The sequence below is a fragment of the Sceloporus occidentalis genome, unplaced genomic scaffold, assembly GCF_023333645.1.
Source record: "Sceloporus occidentalis isolate IW3139 unplaced genomic scaffold, rSceOcc1.0.p SCAF_131, whole genome shotgun sequence".
NCBI classification, from domain to species: Eukaryota; Metazoa; Chordata; class Lepidosauria; order Squamata; family Phrynosomatidae; genus Sceloporus; species Sceloporus occidentalis.
Window position 1 is genome coordinate 2522881 of NW_028317111.1, and position 20938 is coordinate 2543818.

At 44.8% G+C, this 20938-nt stretch overlaps 1 protein-coding gene across 1 annotated transcript; it reads right to left on the minus strand.

Moving 5' to 3' along the window:
* Window positions 1-458: 458 nt before the first annotated feature.
* LOC149281521 (translocating chain-associated membrane protein 2-like) lies at window positions 459-15793 on the minus strand. Its single transcript, XM_089499193.1, has 11 exons — window positions 15677-15793; window positions 6812-6875; window positions 5662-5771; window positions 4325-4441; window positions 4023-4081; window positions 3535-3619; window positions 2317-2387; window positions 1811-1915; window positions 1551-1694; window positions 1166-1335; window positions 459-532 (listed from the first exon to the last, which is right to left on the minus strand). Exons 1-11 carry the CDS (start codon window positions 15791-15793, stop codon window positions 459-461), a joined length of 1116 nt encoding a protein of 371 aa, XP_089355319.1.
* Between the last annotated feature and the right edge of the window lie 5145 nt (window positions 15794-20938).

The window sequence follows — 20938 nt, forward strand, 5'->3', positions numbered from 1 at the left end:
GGGTTAGAGAGTCCGATAAGGCCAAGTGATCTGCTTAGACTCTGGTCTTCATGTTGCATGGAATAAGAAGGTTGAGGATCTCCTTGAAAAGACTGATGGAGCAGCTGGCTTTGGAAAACATCTTAACCAAAACAACAGAAATACTGAAATACAGTCAACAGCGAAGGGAATGTACATCTCCGAGGCCTCAATGGAACCAGGACTGGTTTCAAACTGCAAGTCGGGCACTTGGTGCTTTTTTTTTGTTTGTTTTTTTCCTTGTTTTTGTCAAGAAACCTGACTAATAGTTTCTAGTGAGGATTCCAGAAGGCACTTGTATTCTAGATCACAAAGGCAAAGTGCTGGCAAAAAAAACAAAAAAAGAACAGGAGCTCAATAAAAGTCCAGAAAACTCTAACCTCCCCGAAGGGTGGTGTGTGAGGGGTGGGGGGGGATCCCTGCTGCAAAACGTTTGGCACTTATGGAGACTTTATTTTTTTCGGTCGAGGAGTGGATCCGTTCTCTGCTTTTACTACCCCATTTTCGTGAAAACCTGGAAAAAAAAAAAACACTAAACATTTCTTTAGTAGAAGAAAGTAGAGTTTAGTGGCTCTGAAGCAATTATAAAGGAAGGGCAACTTCTCTAATTTCCTGCCTTTAGCTTTTTTCTTTCCCTGGTCTTTTTTTCCTTCTGTTCCATTTTGTTTTGCCCTCTTTTTTTGCCTGTTTTTAATCTTGCTTGTCTTGTTTTACATCTTTCTAAATTCTATTCTGCTCCCCCCAAACATATTCATTCACACACAGATTATATATATATGTCTCTCTGTGTGTGAATGAATGTATATATCTATATATATATATTAATTCACACACACGTACACATACACACACACACGCATTCACTGCTCCCTCACTGCAAATGACATCACTCTTTGGCGTGCAGTATCAGTGAGCGTGGATGATTATTGCACGTCGTGGGATCTATCAGGGCGCCGGGACCCTCCATGTGCTCCTCTGTTATTCCATCCTCCATACTAGTGTTTTAAATGGTGCATGGGTTCCTTTAAGCCCAAAGAAACTTATACAGAGCGAGTTTAACCTCCGCCCCCCCCCCCCGAAATACACGACTTTCCCCTCTATCCAAAACTTTCTTTAGGGGTCCTGCAGGACGTGGCCATGTTCTTACCGGACTCCCTCTTTAGGACCTTGACTTGCTGCTTTGCTATAATGGCGACGGCCGTCCTCTTCTTGGCGGCCTGTTCCTTACAACATTCCCTCCAACGCCGCAGCTGGAAGTGGATGAAGCGCCACATCATCCAGGTCTGCGAGACACACATCAACAGGAGGACAAACATCCTAAAGGGCGCAAGGAAATGACGCAGAATAAGACCCCCGATACTGGCTAATGGTGGGGTTTGGGAGAGTCGCAGACAACGGGGGTGCTTACAATGAGGCATTCTGTTTAAAAGATGGGCTTTTGACCTAAACTATCAATGGAACGTTCCAGGCATTAGACGTTCCGTCGGTTGCTATGGTGACAAGACGAATGGACCCCCCCATTTTTCCCGTACCTGAAAAGAAGCGTGTTGAAGTTTCCTTTGTCCGGGTTAAACGTATGGACCTCCGCTCGGGCGAGACCAAACCCAACGGTCAGAACGGACAGAGTCAGGGTAAACAAGCGGCTGATCACAAAGACTACAGCCCACACATTAAAACTGGGGAGGAAAAACAAACAAAAAAACACAAAAAACAGGTCAATATATATATATGGGAAACATCTTGTCCATGGAGCTAACAATCTAAACAGTCACTTTAAACACACAGTACTTACAGCCTTTGGTTATTTTCATCCGTGAAGTAAAACAAGCGTGCTATATGGAACAGAAGCTCCGCCACCGACTGTAAGAGCAGCAATATTAGGCCGAGGCGCGTCAGACTGCAAGGCGGCGACACAAGCGGCAAGTCAGATTCACAGAATGTTTAGAATTACCACATTTTATTTTGTTTTGTTTGTTACAGATAGTGCCATCATAGTCTGCAGCGCTGTACAAAATAGATCTTTGTCCAAGGTGCCCTATTATGGAGGATTATGAGAACCCCTATACTGTGCGGCTAAATCCTCCCCTCCCCCTCTTTGATTCAGCGCCCGGCCACAAGAGCGAAACGCGTCGGGAGCCACCAGAGATCTTAGAGGTTACAAATTAACCCAAGATGGTTCTAAACTATTCATTTATGTAATATTAGTTCCATTAACCCCCCATTAACTTCTCCCCTGTCTGTGCAGAACAAGAGGGGGGGGGTAAAAACACCCAAATTTTGTGAATGTGTTTATCTTACTTCAGCAGATAAGCTCCGGCTATATGAAGGAGGTATAGTATGATGTACTGCAACTGGCGGGGGATTTCCTCCTGGGGAGAAAAAAAAAAAAAAAAAAAAAGGGGGATTGAGCGATTTTAGCCATTTATAATAATCAGTATTGTGCCTTTTTTCTTAATAAAAGTTTTTGCCTCATTATATAATGTTTTCAGGCAGCTGCGTATTGGCCATTTGTACGATTTCTCGCTCTGTTATCTGACCCCCAATCTACTAGACAACCCCCCCGACCCCTTATCATACTGCCTTTGAGAAACAACAGAAAGACTCAGTATTAATCACCCAGTTGGACTTTCTGACTAATGAAAGTCTATGGAGGAACGGACTTCATTAGCATTGCCATAAAGCATCAGTTGGAACAAAATGAGATAAAAACATATTTTTGTCAACAGTGACAGACTTTGCTGTATACAGCGCAGGGAGGGTATATTCCTGTACACAGCACAGAGTTTTTCCTTTACAGGACTTCCCCTTTAATAGGGGAGAGATAGGTTAATGGGAAGGAATAATAATGCAGATCCTAAGAATGAATATAAAGGACAACATAAGATTAATACCAGCAGAGGCACGCTGTGTTGATTAAATGCCCCCCAAAAATGAACGGACCCTTTCTGGTTTTACAGCTGTGGTTACAGGGAATGTTCAGATTTGATGCATGCGCGATAAATGTTTGCTGCTTAAAGTCTCAGATTCAGTTTGAGCGGAAACGGCCAACTGCTCCTCCGACCATTAGCGTCACCATAGTGGAAAGAAAGGCCCTCATTACTGACCACGACGCGGTCTCGTTTACCACTGGCTGTCTATATAAAGCCTGCCCACACTGCCCTTACCTGAAGGTCACTCAGCTCATGCAAGCAGTTACACCTCGTCTATAGTAAGGCTATAAATGAAGACATTTACTTTACTGAGAGGGTGGTGAATAGGTGGAACAGCCTCCCAGCAGAAGTGGTAGAGGGTAATACAATGTGGAGATTTAAACATGCACGGGGTAGACATACGGCTCCTGAATCTAAGACGAGACCAACGACTGATTAAGGTTTAAGTCTTTACAGCAGGAGAAACGGGCGACTAGAAGGGGCTGATCAGACCTAATATTACATATAGTAATCATTTGTTTCAGGTTCATTCAGAGAGCACATTTACACCCTAAAAAAAAAAATAATAATATAAAAAATTCCTCACCTTTTTCACCTTCTGAAAGTAGAGTTCGGGCAGCGCGTGCAGCCAGTACGCCAGCTGGCACAGGTAGAAGAACTTCACTTGGAAGCTGCAGGAACGCAAATTACATTTAAACGCAACCCAACATTCCAGCAAGCGTGTTAAATACCCACAGAGGAGAACGCGCCGTCAGATTATTAAAACTTCTCATCGTACGGAATATTTTACACGGATTACTTTCAAAGCCTTTTTCTCATCGAACCTTTCACTTCCTGTGGTGCCTTATGGCAACAGGAAGTGGACGAAATTAGGAAGCGTAAAAAGAAATATATCTCCCCATACAGAGTCAAGGACAGACAAATAGTACAAATATATATATATATATATATATATATATATATATACACACACATACACACACACACTTTGTTCTTAACCAAAAATAGCTCTTATTAGAAGGAAAACTGATCACTTGCATCAAAGAATTTGGCAAATCATAAAATAGCACTTACGGAAGGTAAACATGAGGATAACTTTCCCACAGTGTTTTGGGGTTGGATAGATAGCCTTCCTGGAATAAGATATAAACACAATGAAAATAACACTTAAAAAGCTAAAACTATAATTATATAGAAAAAATAACGTACAATAATGGCATTAATTGGGGGTTTATTCACTGAGCCATGTGTTATGATGCATAGTGAAACTCAGCCAGGAGCTTCCTACTTTTAGGATTTGAATTTTGTGAATGAACCCCAATGGACCCGTTTTCCACAAAATAAAAACGTAGAAATAGGGTCAAAGATCAACTCACCGAGCCGGCTACATAAAGACTCCAGAACATGGATGTTAGATGAAAGACCGCCAACTGGCCGGATTCATTAAACCTACTCTGCTTCACTTTGGAAAGGTGAAGACGTCTGTTAATTTTCTAAAGAAGGACAAAAAAAAATACAATTATTATGTCTTTCTAGGCGAGATTTCCTGTTCACTACAAATATGAGGTTAAATATTCAAGACCACAAACATACATTCTATGGAAGCGCCAACCTGTGGAGCCATGTTTCCTCCTTTAGAATACACTCTGCAGCACTTGGAATGGGACGTTGTTTGTCCATTTTGGGGACAAATGGCTGGAGTTGGATTGAGTTTATCCCCCATCGTGTTAACATAACGGGCAGGGCCGGCCGAAGACTTAACGCCGCCTGGGGCGAAGTTTAAAATGCCGCCCCCCGCCGACGCCGGGGGGGGGGGTGCGGCATTATCTACCCGCCCCCCACCGGTACTTACCCCTAAACAGTCCTGCGGCGAGTCTCCCTGTGCTGCCACGGTGCCGGCTTGTAATGCTGAGCGCCGGAAATTCACGTCACTTCCGGCGCTCTGCATTACAAGCCGGCACAGAGACCGAACAGGGAAACTCGCCGCAGAGGAGAGAGAGAGGGGCGCCGAGCGGGTAAGCGAAAACCACTTGGTGCCCCTCTCTCTCTCCTCCGCTTCAAAAAAAACCAAAAAAAACCACTTGGGGCGGCAAAGTGCCGCCCCTTCTGAAGTGCCGCCTGGGGCAATTGCCCCAGTCGGCTCCATTGTAGGGCCGGCCCTGATAACGGGCTATCACCAAACTGGTAATTCAACTTCACCGGACCCACACGATGACTTCAGTGAGCAGCCAAGCTTGGTGGGAAGTCCACCAATTCTAGCCAAATACAGGTCAACTTGACCAGATTCCACCCAGTTATCTCCAAGGTTGAGCTCTTGAGAAGTTACCATATTTGTTCTTAATATTAGCTACTCAACTTATTCTGGTCAAAAATATATTCTGGCGTAGGCCGACTAGCCCTTAGACTAGTGAGATAGGTCCTGGGGAAGGCAGCCCCACTGCCCCAAAATGAGTAGCATCACTGTCCAGCAGCCCGGTCAAGAGGGACATCAGTGATCTCCCCAGCTGGACCACTAACATTATGGAGGACTTCCCCCTGCGCTGCACGTCCTTACAAGAAGAAGCACCAGGATATGACGACATCCCAGGCTGAGCAATAAGGAAGGTCGCGCAAAGGGGGCAGCTGGTGGCTCTGCCCCGGGTTAGGTCTAGGACACCGCACCCAAGATAGACAAGGAGTTTTTGAAGGACCCAAAAAAAAGGGAGTTACTTACGTCCAAGATGTATTCCTGCACCACCGCGTGTAGAATTATGGTAATGATAATATAGAACAAAATGGTGACCAGATCCTTCACGCCATAATGATAATAAACAACCTCGCCGTCTGAAAGCAGAACAGAAAAGTGGGGCAAAACTGAGTTTACGTTCAAGGGTGCCACGAGTTTATTGGAATCTGAATCTGAAATCCCTCTCCAACTGGCTTATCTTATCTGTTTATTTTCAATCAAGATATGTACTGAATTAAAAAACAATCATATCTCAATATTTAAATGGGATGATGACTTGCAGGAATTCTCAGTTTGAAGATTAAAAAAAAAATCCCCATATTTACTGGAATTTCCACAAATGCGTAACACTACATTTATTAAGGCCAGAGAAATAGGAAAGAGGGGCCAAGAAACAGGTTTTATTCTGTGAATCATTTTAATTACCTTTAGTTGGGAACTTGATAAAAAGTAGTAAATAATAAAACCTTGTTTTTTGAGGTCACGCACAGTAGCTAAATAGAATCACCGAACCGCTTGCCATCTTGAATATCTAAAAATATCTGAATTTAAAAAAAGTGTGACCTGTAATCAGGACCTTACTATAGGTCGCATTTTTTTCCTCCAAGTTAAATCTTTATAAGGGCGGAGCCTCTGGGCACACCCTCTCCACCGATTGGAGGAACGGGGGGTTGAACGTCCGTCCTCGTGATTTCGCTCTTTTGCAAAAGTGATCGGATGCTCCGTGGAGAAAGAGAAGCGTTTCGGATCCTCTTTCTCCACGAATCCGTCGGAATTATTCTGTCCTATTGGAGAACTGTCGCAAAAGAGCGGAGTCACGGGGACAGCTTCTCCTCCTCAGTCCTCCAATCGGGGGAGACGGCGTGCAAACCTTTTGCAAAAGCGAGCGGGAGGTCGGGTTCACAGAGAAGCGGACGAAGACAGAAGAACAAGAAGAGGTAAGAGAAGAAGCAGAGCTGCGGGAGAGGAGACAGGATACAGAAGCGGGCGGCTGAGAGACATTGATAAGAACATAAGAGTGAGTGAAAATGCTGTTTTACTCTTCTATAGTGTATTTTTTTTTTTTTTTTTAAATACAGTATTTTTTTTCATTGGCAGGGCATTACAACAATTCACCCACTGAGAATTTGTCGCTTACCGAGAGATTGTATACTGCTGTTATATTGAGGTAATATAAAGATAAAGGCAGTTTTCGCTGTGACCTGCAAAAAAAAGAAAACATACAAAAAAGTATTATTATGTAGACAAGCCATGGTCTCCCTGGGGGTCTCGCACACATCCTCAAGAAGGATGACATAAATAGAAATAAGCCAACCTGCTTTTAGGGTCAGGTATATGTCTTATAGGAAAAGGGTCACACATAATACAAGAATCACTGGGATGAGGGACGGTATTTCCACAGGGAATTACCAGGAGACCCCCGTGACACAGGAACTAGAAGCATTAAAGAGGGTTTAGCTACTATAGAAATATAAAAAGCATCACGGTTGACCCTTTAAAACAGAACGTATTAAGGTCAGCCTATTTTGGGAATTTACTCAGCCCCATAGGCAACTACAACCCTTGCCAGGTGGCTCCAAACAGCAAGGTTAAGTACATAGCACATTTACCGTAGATCTGTTCCATATTTTACTTTTTGATGGGGGGGGGGGTTCTTTGTCCCAGAATTACCTTTTAAGAACACTTGGCTGATATTCCATTCTATAAAAACGAAGATCAAAGAACATTCTGTATTCACCTGCCAAAAATCCCGGCAACCCTGCGCACCTGGACAGCGGCTTCACCCGTGCATTGAACCAAGGGCCAAACCGTATACAGCGCACCCGCAATGAATTAGTCATTGTCTGACCCTCAACACTACCCTGTGTGTTGTTGCTGTGCTTGGTGTTTAGACTTTTGACATGAAACTTCAGAGATTTCACCTTGTTAGTGAGTATGGCTGTTCCTCACCCAGTTTTATTCCTCCTACACAGCTGTTTCAGTTTACGATTGCCTTTCAACTTACATATTAAATTGATGATCATTAAGCACGCCTGTTTGGTATAATTGTTCATTCATACACCTAATTACATGCCTACAAAATCCCTGACTAGCACGAGTCTACCTAGAAGAACTAATGCGGTTTTGAAGGTTATAACATATTTACTGATTTGATTTAGATCTTTTTCTGTTCATTCATTAACACCTGCCCAAAACTTATTCACAGTACTATTTACTATATTTTTGTAGGAAAAAAAACAAAAACAAATACATTTTAAATAATATTATAATGAATTCTCGCCTGCTATGTGCATACATTCTAATTACCCGCATGACCGTTACACATCTCAATAAATACGAACTGGTGAAATACTAAAGAACTCGGCATGGGAATGAACGGCCTCTCCTCCTACACAGTAAATGAGCCTTTGGATGCCTCCACGTTTCCCATCGGAAAATCTCTGTAGGTGGGATGCATCCCCCCCACAAGGAATCGGCTTGTGTATACACAGACAACAGCTGGGCTCTGCTGGGCTCCAGGGCATGGTCTGTCTGGATGGGCATTGCCCATCTAACTTATATAGAAAGCCCCAAAAAATAAAAGCTAGATTAATTACAAAAACAAAAACACAGTATAAGAAAAAACAATCATATTGTTTCTACATGACGGCCAGCTTCAAGCTACACCGGGTTAAATTTTTTAACCCACCCAGCAGGGTCCCCAAGGTTCACTCGCTGAATCTATGGTGGGAAGCAGGGCGAACGTAGAAATATTAGGGAAAAAAACTAAGAAAATCTTAAAGAAAAGGAGGGGTGCAAAATTACACAATTTTAACCTCTTTATTTTGAAATATTTTCATAACTACCGATCCTCATTATTACACAGTTTGAAAATGATATAAAATGAGCTTGCCTTGTTATTTTCAGCCTGTTTTGGTTTTCAGTTAAAAAAAAATAAAATAGAAAAATATATATTTATATTAATTTATTATTTCTTTTTTACAGTTTTTCCCAAAACCAGATTGTCTGGATATTTATATTAACACAGGCGTGCAATACACTATACCGGTACACAGGACTCTAAGTCTCTTAAAGCTGATAAATAAATTTGGGTTTTCTTTGTGAAATATTTGGACGGGATACACATTCCCGGGGACTTGCCTTTTGGCCCCTATCTGACTCTCACATTTCAGGCATGGATTCAAAGCGGCGCTTCTCTATGAAATTCCTCGGTACGGCGTCCTTATCGGGTCCACTCCACAGATCACGTATCAAAAGATTCCTCTCTTCATCCAGAAATTAAATATTCCGAGAGTAGAGGACTCGTCGCAAGCCAGAGAACGAGGGGGTTGCGCTATACACGGACCCCCCATCTGATGGATGCTGAAGGATGTACGTGGGAACTATCAGGACTGGTCGATGAGGAGACCACCAAATGGTTTGCCCTCTACAGTCCAGGGGCAGCGAGTTACAACTTCTACGGACGGCCACTCTGGACGCCAAGCATTATAACTCCCATTCCACCCAGCCAGATTCCCGGCAATCTATAGAGAACCAGCTGATGACGGCTACAACTCATACAATGCTTGGCGCGTAGGCTGACTGGGGACCAAAGAAGTTCTAGTGTTCTGTAGGTCTCTGGGGTGTTCGAAAGCAGAAATGCTCCTGTATCGGTGACCCCGGGGCATGCTGTATACAAACAACCCTTATCGGGGCAACAGCCAGTAGTTACAGGTTAACAAACCTGGCCTCCCAGCACACGGGGCAAACGCGGGCGGATACGCCGGCATCGTGAGCATAAAAACATAGCCAGCCGCCAGTTGCGCTAACACCATCAGGAAGCCGCGGGCCTTGAAGCGCCAGGGCCGACCCGCCATCGCCCATTCGAAAAGCTCTCTTCCTTCTGATCTCCCCGAAGTTACCGACCGACCAAGCGACAGATATTCCAAAATATATACCGGGCAGCCAATCAGAAGGTCAAACGCGTGCAAGGAACCGGGTTCTAAACACAAGAGACAAACGCACAAAAACACGCTAAAATTGTATTATGACTAAAAAAAAAAAAAAAGGAAAAAAAATAAAACTGAAAATGTTTGTCAAAAAAAAATAAAAAATAATTATACATTATCCTAGCAGCCAATCACCCGGAAGTTATCTAGAATCTTGAAACTTTTTGAGCAACAAATTTGTGAACGGAAATATTATTCTCACTTCTGCATTCATGGAAAGCAGGAGGTCTGCTGAAATGTCAATACCCCCCCCCCTTTTTTTTCTCTCCCTCCCATCCGCAGATCGGCCCCTCTCGGTTTTGAAAACGTGGCACTGAGGAGAAGAAAAAAAAAAAGCCAAAAAAATGCAAAAAAAAAAAAAAATCCCATATGAAAAACACCATTTATAAAACGCCTGCGTCAAACCGGGAGCCGGTTTCTCCCGCCGCTTCCCAGGTGCACAAGGGCCGAGTTGTTTCACATACAGTATTGACTTAAACTTAAGTCTTGGAACAGCCAGAAAAAAAATCCTCACTTTGGAAAGACACACATTCCTGGCATATTTTGGCTCGGCAGAGAGGCTCACAGAATACTTTCTATTCTACTTCCTGCTGGGACAGAAGAAAAAAAAAAAAAAAAATAAAAAAAAAAACAAGCTTGCAATTTTTTCTCCCTCTTTACATTTCCCCAAATTTTTAATTTCCAGAATTTATACGCCTATACAGGCACAGGAAATTATTATAAAAACAGAAAATTAAGGGGGGAAAAAAGGATTTAACTATTTAGTGGGTTTTTTTATGAAATACAATTTTTTTTATTATTTTTTTTTTTTAAACATATATTGACCTCTATATTCATTAAAAATGTTATGCACAAAAAATGCCACATGGCACTGAGATATTTTAGGATTAAAAAAATAAATATATAAAAAAAAAATTTATTGGTCGGGACTGAAACCTATGTTTTTCTGTTTATCGATGCCTCCCAGCAGGACGCTTTCATAAATTCTCGTGGTTTCCATGGCAACTGCTCCACGTTCGGCTCCCCGGGGCCGCGTGTTTGTTTAGGGGGGGGCTTGGTGCGTGTAACGGTTTTGTACACGTTGCAATCTACACATTGCAGAAGAGCTCCGTGGTATCAGAGACCTGGAGATAACGGCACACGACACGGGCGGCCTCTGCTAATACTGCACGCCCAAGGAGACGCCGCCGACGGCAGTGTACTCGGCAGCCGACGCCGTCTCATTACCACCACAACAAATATAAACCATAACCCCCCGACCTATATAAATAATAATAATAATTAAAAAAAAAACATATCTTATGGTAACGCATGCGTGGTCTTTTTTTTTTAGATCAAATTAAGACAATTGCAAAAAAATGTAAAAAAAAAATTCTAATAATTGAAAGATCCGGCCCCGTATCCTCTGAGAAGAGGTCGTGCCAGCCATGTTTGCTTTAGGTTCAGGTATAAAGCTGACTGCGCTAGAGAAATATGCGGCAAACGTACCGGTAAGAATAGAGGAACGTGCGCGAGTTCGGGGAACGGCCCCCACATAACGTACATCTTTAACCTAGAACACAGGCCATGGAGTCACCGCGGACATCATGTCCTGGAGACCGGCAGAGACAGGGGCTAGACGGCCTACGGGCCAAATTCCCCGCAGAATGAATAAGTGCCGGCTTCTGAACTTTATGAAAGAAAATTAATAGCATATTTTTTATTTTTTTAAAAAGACAGATAAAAAAAAATATACAAATTAAAAGGTTTTTTTTTTCCCTCGGTCATTTGCAAAAACGCTCCATGTCACAAAGTCTTCCTTAAAAATATCTCCGCTTTTTTTTCTCTCTCTCAAAAAAAAAAGAAGGAGTTGACAATGCTGGAAAATAATTAGCAAAAAAACATAAAACCACGCAGAAATTGCAAGTCCCAAACCAGGCCTATATACGTGTATAAGGGAACGGAGTATGCTTTATAGAAAAGCAAAACAGATATTTATTGAGGGGTTTTTTGCCCAAAACACGGTCACCCCGGATCGTTTCAAGTAACTGGGCTGAGGAAAAACACATCAGAAAAATGATACGAGAAACTCTCCGCTGCCCTGAAATGACCCAGAGCAATGCGGAGAAACACGAACAGCTTCATCCCTCACAGACGCCCAGAAAATGCGAATCTCTGAAATTACCTTTCATTTTAATTATTTACTATTCCTTAAAGAGGAGCGGGCGGGGTGAAAAGAGAGCGAGCGGGCGGGGTGAAAAGAGAGCGAGCGGGCGGGGTGAAAAGAGAGCGGGCGGGCGGGGTGAAAAGAGAGCGGGCGGGGTGAAAAGAGAGCGGGCGGGGTGAAAAGAGAGCGGGCGGGGTGAAAAGAGAGCGGGCGGGGTGAAAAGAGGGCGAACGGGCGGGCGGGGTGAAAAGAGAGCGAACGGGCGGGCGGGGTGAAAAGAGAGCGAGCGGGCGCGCGGGGTGAAAAGAGAGCGAGCGGGCGGGCGGGATGAAAAGAGAGCGAGCGGGCGGGCGGGGTGAAAAGAGAGCGAGCGGGCGGGCGGGGTGAAAAGAGAGCGAGCGGGCGGGGTGAAAAGAGAGCGAGCGGGCGGGGTGAAAAGAGAGCGAGCGGGCGGGGTGAAAAGAGAGCGAGCGGGCGGGCGGGGTGAAAAGAGAGCGAGCGGGCGGGCGGGGTGAAAAGAGAGCGAGCGGGCGGGCGGGGTGAAAAGAGAGCGAGCGGGCGGGCGGGGTGAAAAGAGAGCGAGCGGGCGGGCGGGGTGAAAAGAGAGCGAGCGGGTGGGCGGGGTGAAAAGAGAGCGAGCGAGCGGGCGGGCGGGGTGAAAAGAGTATGGAAGAAAATAGAGAGAAATGAAAGGAAAAGTGAAAGATAAATAAATGAAAGAGGAATAAAAAAGGTAAAAGTGAAAGAGAGAGGAAAAAACAGAGAGGGAAAAATAAAAGAGAGGTAAAGTGTGTGGAAGGAGAGATAATACGGGAAGATAAATAGAAAATAGCTATTCTCAGCCAGGATAAAGATCCATTCTCAGTGCAGCGCGGGCCGATCTCACCCGCCAGAGACCAGAGGGGCTCTTCACTCCTCAGACCCCAAAATCCCGAGAATCATATAAATAACAGCAATGACGTAACCCCCCCCCCTCTACTTTCTTAAAGAATGACTAGCGAGCACAAAATAACGTTTTAGCGAGTAGAGCGCCCTAGATACGGAGGAACGGACTTCATAAGCATCGCCATAAAGCGTCAGCTCAGTCACCCAAAATATCACATGACTGACAGCAACGGCGGCTCCAGGTCTGCAGATAAAGGGAGATTATTGGGGCAAAATGAGATAAAAGCAGGTTTTTGTCACTGCTGATCGTCATGCAGAGATCGGTCAGCAGGGGGAGCTCTAGGAGATCATTATTCGCAGCAGAGGGTAAGGTCCCTGCGCTGTACAGTGTACCAGCTCCAGAGTACACCCGCAGGGGAAGAATTTATGACGATAATTATGTCATTTATCTTGTATTACCTGCTCGCAGAAAAAAACGTTTTAGAAAAATAGATTTTAATGTGATTTAAAAAAAAATAATAATAATACAAATTAACCCAAGTGATTTTATTTTTGGGTAAAGAAAGATAATTACAGGATCATCATCAAACGTTTAAATGGGGACGGGCGCGGCCTCAAGGGATCAGCCTTAAAGCGTTACCCCCCCGGACTTCTAGAGGCTTCCGTTACTATATTTTTAAGTAATATTTGCCACAAAAAGTCGTGGAAATAGTAACTTTATGATTTATTCATCCGCCCCCCCCCCACAGTGCACGCCTACCCACAGTCCCCTGCTACTCGCTAATTGTAATAGGGATCGGCCCGCGGTACGGACTGCGCTGTGCTTGGCGCAGAGGTCAGCGTTGCCATGGAAATGTTTAATGGCGCACGCGGTGTCAAACATCTTAACAAGCCACGGATCTACCTTTCACGTTAGATTGTAAGCTTTTGCGATTAGGGCCCTCTTTCCATGATGTATGGGGGGCTCTTAGTCGGTCGGTTCTAGTTTTGTCAGACCCTTTGAATGTAGGGACTGTAAGAAGCGCTACGGGAATTCCTACGGGAGTGTGAGCGGGGATATGATGTCATCGCCCGGGGATATGATGTCATCGCCCACGTGCTCAGACACAAGCAGCCCAAGGACTGTGAGGAAGCACAAGAGATGTCCTGAGCCAACAAAGGTAGAAGTGTGTGCAGAAGTGTGTTAGTATGCGTGCAGGCATGTCACTGTGCGTGTGTTTGTATGCGTGCAGGCATGTCACTGTGCGTGTGTTAGTATGCGTGCAGGCATGTCACTGTGCGTGTGTTAGTATGCGTGCAGGCATGTCACTGTGCGTGTGTTAGTATGCATGCAGGCATGTCACTGTGCGTGTGTTAGTATGCGTGCAGGCATGTCACTGTGCGTGTGTTAGTATGCGTGCAGGCATGTCACTGTGCGTGTGTTAGTATGCGTGCAGGCATGTCACTGTGCGTGTGTTAGTATGCGTGCAGGCATGTCACTGTGCGTGTGTTAGTATGCGTGTAGGCATGTCACTGTGCGTGTGTAAGTATGCGTGCAGGCATGTCACTGTGCGTGTGTAAGTATGCGTGTCTGTATAAGTATGTTAGTGCGCGTGTTAATTAGTATCGTTGGACAAAAATCTGGCACCTAAATTTTTGGCCTGACTTCTAGAGTAAAAATAATAATAATAAATATAATAAAATAATAATAATAATAAATATAATAATCACGGCCCTGTCGGGAGAAGCTCAGGGTGAGAAACGTCTCATTCCCCGGTCCCTGCTGTCATAATACCGGGGGAACCATCGCAACCAGGTGGCAGATCCTCGCACAGACAGCACATGTCCGTCTCTGTTCTATGATCTAGAATCCCACTAGGATCAATAAGACGCTACTTTTGGTTTTACTAGAAGTCTAGAATAGCGACGGACTCGACTTACATCGCTCACAGCCTGACAGCCAAAAGGGGAGGAAAAACAAAAGCACCAATCCACTAAACACTGCGTCCGAAACCAAAAAGTGACATTTACATAAAATACTAAAATGCAGCAGAACCAGAACATATAGAACGGCGGCAGCTGAGTTATTACGTACAGTAACCCCCCCCCCTGGAATGACTGAAATCTGACCCCCCTCCCCAGTGTCTATTTGCCACACAGACAAAACGGAGGTAGCGCAGGGACACACACTCACTCACACAATTTCACCCTACATAGGTAACACACACATCTTTACAATCCAACACTGTATTAACCGCTACCACTTCTGCTGGGAGGCTGTTCCACTTACCATAAAGCAAAACTTTTAAGTTTAATTTAGATGATTAGACTGGAAATTAACCAAAATAGTGTGGTTATCCCTGATCGTTTGCCGGTGGGGGCAAATGAAGGGCATGGCTTTAGTGAATTGTCTGGCATTATAAGTGTTAATAGAAGCTGTAACTGTAGAGGTTCAGCACCAATTGGAAACACACACATACCCCACACCTCATCCCAAAAAGGGGGCAGCCCTGGGGTGTGGGGGCAGAGCCAGGGGGGCAACTTTTAAGAACTTGTCTGGATCCACCCGGCCCCTCAACAGTTAATAAAACGCTTTTTAAAAAGTGATCGTACCCCCTGCTGTGAGGGTTAATATTTGATGGAGGGACTTTAAATGCCCCCCCCCCCGGCATATCTACCCCCTTCCAACCCACTTTAACCCCCTAAAGGAGTGATCTGCCCCAGGACAGCGCTGGGAGGATCTGCTCCGGACTTCTCTAAGTTTGGGGTGCATTTAAACCTCACCCCAGAACTTACAGTCTGGGTCAGTTACACCCCCCAATCCCAAATACTGCCCCCCACCACCACACCCTATGAATTATTAAAGGGACCAACCACACTGGGCATCACGTCTCACTCTCAACTCCCCAGGCTGTGGCCCCTGTGCTCAGAGGGGCCACTTCGCGCATAAGGTGGGGGTAATTAGCGGGGGGGGGGCAATACGAAGCAGGCTAGGCGCTCTCACCTCGAACATGAGCCCGATGAGGACCAGGATGACACAGAAGAGGCCGATGTCCGCATGGTTGTGGATGACAAACTCCTGGCTGAAGATGGGGTAACTTTTCCTCCTGCGGAAAGCCATCTCCGCACAACTGCCCCTTCTCCCTCTCTCTGCCCTCCCTTCCTCCCACTAAACTTCTCCGGGCTCTGGCCACAGCCAGGCCCCGCCCCCTGCGTGCGCAGGCGCACCTCTGCCTTAACCCTGGCAGCGCCGGGGGCTGCGTGCTCATTCCTATGCAGCCCGTGGAGGTTTCCGCGCGTGGACACGTCACGTCCACTCAGCTGCTCAGAGCTCGCGGCCGGCCCCGCAGCCCGCTGCTCTCTTCTTTATTAAAGAGCTAAGTGTCCCAGTTTGGGAAGACAGTCCCTATCCGGAACCCTAATCATGATTAGAATCCCAACCGTGTGTAGAGAATCAGCGCTCAAAGTTACCTCAATTTACTCGCAATTATACATACATGTAACATACATGTGACATACATTGAGATGGAATGTTACACATAAACACCCTTCCTCATATTCAGCAGCGCTGTACAACTGCACATTCCAAAGTCATGCAAATACTATAGTTAAAGGTGACCCCTTATATAATCTATAGTGTGTATGTATATATATATACACATACAGTGTATATATATTGTCCTCCTTCGCCCATTTTAAGCCAGATCCAGGGGCCACTTAGTCCTCCCCTGTCCGGCCCTGCGTGTTATGTGACGTCACCAAGAGGTTTCCAAGGAGAAAGAATAAGCGCCAAATATAACACAGACGAGGATGATAACCGAAGGCGATGAGTATACAGAGGGCCCCGTATCGCCGTTCCTACAAACATTCCAAAACCTGCTACAAAACACAGCGGCATCGAGCCCTTTCCAGCTACTTCGTGTCTCCGCTGGCCGCCCGCTGCTTCATACAGAGTCCTGACCCCAGCCGGCGGGACATCGGCATATAATTCATTCACTTCCTGTAGGATGACCTCATGTAACTATATTTCAACAGCAACCCGCAAATAACACCATACACTCGCTCCAACACCACACACTAACACACAAACCCGCTCCAACACCACACACTAACACACAAACTCACTCTAACACCACACATTTACACACACTCACTCCAACACCACACACTAACACACAAACCCGCTCCAACACCACACACTAACACACAAACCCGCTCCAACACCACACACTAACACACAAACTCACAGTAATAACCCCATCACCGTATACAGTAATGTCACTGTTTTTTTCCCTCCTATTTTCTCCCAATAAACTCCCTTTATCTGCAGACCTGGAGCCGCCGTTGCTGTCAGTCATGTGATATTTTGGGTGACTTTCCCGGCTCAAACACCACACTGAGCTGACGCTTTATGGCGATGCTAATGAGGTCTGTTGCTCCAAAGACTAATTAGTACGATTGGGTGATACAGACTGAGCCGTTCTATTGTTTACCACAATGATAAAAGATCAGGTTAATGCAGGGTTATATTCGTTTAGCGTTCACGTAGATTTTTTCTTCGGGTTTATTAGCCTCTGGCTTTGTCTTTAAAAAAACAAACAAACCACAAACCTTATACTGAAACCGTAACACAGACGTCACACCAGCCTCTAAAAATAGAGCCGATCTAGAGAAAAAGTAAAAATAGATGTTTTTTATTCACCAAAGGTAAGGCACAGAGGCACACCACCCACCCCTCGAGCCTGGGACTCAATGCAACATTAACCCTTTATAAAATTATTAACCTAATCCTTCAAGCAGCCAGTCAGTGGTGAGAACCTCAGGGTGTTCTGCAGCTCTGTAGCTGCAGCTTCCTTTGTATTACTTTATTATTTGATTTATATAGCGCCATCTTATCCTGCGGTGGACCCCACTTGGAATGACCACATGCAGGCAGCAGATGGTGTAGATGCTTAGGTTCTCTTGTGGAATCAGTAAATCAAGTCCTCCAGTGGCACACAGACCACCCTAGACAAGAAGACCAAGGGTTTCTTTAAGCGTTGGCCCCCAGACTCTATCGTCTTCAGACACACCAAAGAAAATTTGGAATGTTAACCAAACCTTTAAATATACAGACTGCTGACCAGACACTCTTCCTCTTCCGCCCCACGCTGTAGACAGGGCCATCAATCTGGTTAAAATATGGTGGAGGGTCCAGCCGCTTTGGAGCGCGATATTTCAGATGTTGGGAGGATCTTTTGGGCCGGCCGCTTTGTTACATATGAAACCTGCGCCTATTTCGAGGGTCGGGTTGAAATTTATCCCGTCTTGGTTGCCACAGAACAATTACTGTGAGTTGGGGGGGGGGGGGAGGGGAAGAGAGAAGCTTCCCGGGTTCAGGAGGTCATCTCCATTTTGGAAGAGACTAGAGAGACGGAAGAGATGTCTCATAGGTGAAACACAATAATGCATATATTATATATATAATGTACGCCCTCTTCGGTTGTTACGGGGCTCTGTAAGTGAAATGTAATGCAGATCTGTAGTGTGAACATATTATTTTCGTACCTTTATAGAATGTTGTCCTTGAACAAGAAATAGAAATAAAAAGATTAAAACCCAGCAACTCTTTTTCATTTGAGTCGCTCTAAAGGCTAAGTAAATCCATGACGGTTGGAGCACGGAGAATCCCCCCCTGCGGTGTACATACTGATAACGTGACCGGGACCAGTGCCCCCGGCCACCAAACCTATCGGAGAAGGAGCTCAAGGAAGGCCTTGATTCTTATTCAGCATGGAGAGTAGACGGCTGATAAAGACCGGTTGCCAGATCACAGCCCTTAATGAAGCAATTGACACATTTTCATTTTACTTGCCCCGACCTGGGCATCAAAGTAGGGATTCACTAAAGAAATGCCGTATTTAATCCCTGTGGCCCTTAGCAGGCTCCAGCTCTGGAATTAGCGAGCATGGACTGCTTTGGGATCCTTTATCCTGGGTAGGGGTGAGGGAGCTGAAGGCCTTGAGACTTCGGGGCTCAAGTATATTTCTCAAGTAACGCAGCCTTAAGAAAAGTAGCTGTTGCGCAATACATCTGACACGTTGGTGTGCTGTGGAAGCCCCTCTCACTCTCAGCAGCGGCTGATTACAACTCCCATCACTCAGCTGGTGCTGCATGCTCAGAGCCGTAGTTAGATAAAAAAAAAACAAAAAAAACTATAATATATTCTTCAGAACGAAGAAAACCAATCAGCTGGCCTAATAAACATCCTCAGACCAAGGTAGCACCAGCAGGCAAAGATGGCACAGACAAGCTGTTTGGGGGCAAAGATGGCACTGGGGTGTCATTATAAATTGTAGTAACTTCTTTTCAGTACCTTATCTTACTTGCAGCAACTTTTCACGCGTCTAATACACCTTTAACATATCTTTAGATCCTATTCCAAAACCCTACGATTGGTGACGCAGGCGACCTGTTCATTAATAGGACAAGAACAAGAGGCCATCCCCAATACTTTTGCCCACATAGCATATAATACAAGGAAGGCCCTTGACTGTCAAGTGGGGTCAAGAATGAAATTTTCCCTTTTTTGGGGGGGCAAAATTGGAAATCGATTTAACATGATTTTTTTTTTTTTTGCTTCTTCTGGACCAACAGAGAAAGATGGACCTGAAGTTTTTCAAGCTAAATTACGGTCACAAAGACCGAAGAAGAAAAAAAATCAGTTGGAAGAGAAGGCAAAATCAAAAACAAACCAACGGATACGGCTTTAATTTTTTTGTTAAAGACAACGATCCGAACGTAAGAACGAACGGTTTACATAAAACGCATCGTTAGTACCGGATGAAATAGATAAACGGACTGAACACCGAGCCACATCTTCTGCAACATACAGCAAAATAATCTTTAAAGACATTTTTACTCCTGTATTTGTTCTCCAACCTCGACGAGGAAGGTTTAATGCCTGCCAGAAACTTATAGAATGTTTAACTTTTCTTTCAATAAAAGGAAAAAAAAATAATCTTCTGATAAGTCCAGTAAACAGAAAAAAATAACCACTAAAAAAAAAATACACAATGTCATGACTCATGGGGGGGGGGCTCGTTGAGGTAACCCCCAGTGCTGTATACAAAAATAATGGTTTCATCTAATTTTGTCCCAATAAGCTCCCTTTATCTGCAGACCTGGAGCCGCCCTTCAGTCATGGGACATTTCAGATAGTCTAGCTGGGTGAATGAGACCGAGCCATTCTATTGCTAACCACAGGAGGTTAGTAATCTAGAATATTGCAGGGTCATATTCCTTTAGGCAGGATAAGGAGTCAGGGTTGCTCGGTAGATCGGGGCTCGCATAACAGAGCGAGAACTCATACCCACGGCTGATATGCAGCTGCGCGAAACAAATATGCAAAAAGAAAACCACAATTTTACACATTTCGAGACATTTACACAAGTCTACGACAGTCTAATACTGACTAAAGTTTGGTCTGAAGGAATGTAGCATCTGAAATCATTTTATAAGAGTAAATTAAGCACGCTTTAAAGAAAAAGCGAAAGAATGAATAGTTCCTTCTATATTAAATTATGGCGCATGCAATCGCTTACCACAAACATACCACGCTATGAAATGTAAGCACTACAAATTAGGTAGATTACAAAAATACTTCATTAAAAAAAAAAAAATATAGGGGAAAAGCCATCTACACCCTGCTCTGAAGATCCGCAGGATTATTTCTCACCGCCTGCTCTCCCCCCACTCTATACGGTTTCTGCACAGACCTCATCTTCCTTGGGGTGAAATAGTGGATTTAAACACAGGGGGCAAAGAGTTCTTCCCTGTCTTCGGAGAGGGACTAAGAAGATTCAGCCCTCCCTTGGTTATTCCCAGTGAAGGACGGGCTACAATATCCCTTCGGGGCGTCCAGCCCCAGGAGAAGACAACCGGGGACCCGACCTTCCTCACCGACAGGGTTAAAGCGTGACCCCCTCGGGATTTTAACTTACATCACTTCCCAGAAAATCAAGAAGTCCTGCGATTACAGGCGATTGCACCTCGGTGCTCGAATCCTGCAGCTTGAGGGACAATGAAAAATACTTAATATGAAAGATACACATTGCGGGGCAAGGGAGAGCTTCACCAAAATAATTAACAGGGACCCGGTGTACACATACAGCACAGATAATACTGACAAAGGTTATGTAAAGAGAGAGAAGGGCTGGATTGGGAGCATATAACAAACACCGGGGTCAGAAGCAAATACATATGTAACAAATACACAGCACCGCTT

Bases quoted from the DNA above. Each gene is read 5' to 3' on its own strand.
- LOC149281521 (XM_089499193.1), bottom strand. From the start codon at position 15,793: ATGGCTTTCCGCAGGAGGAAAAGTTACCCCATCTTCAGCCAGGAGTTT. The intron at 5,772-6,811 runs GTAAGCGACAAA...TTCTGCTTTCAG, and splicing joins CAGCAGTATACAATCTCTCG to ACGGCGAGGTTGTTTATTAT. The intron at 1,695-1,810 runs GTAAGTACTGTG...TTTCCTCCCCAG, and splicing joins GATGAAAATAACCAAAGGCT to TTTTAATGTGTGGGCTGTAG.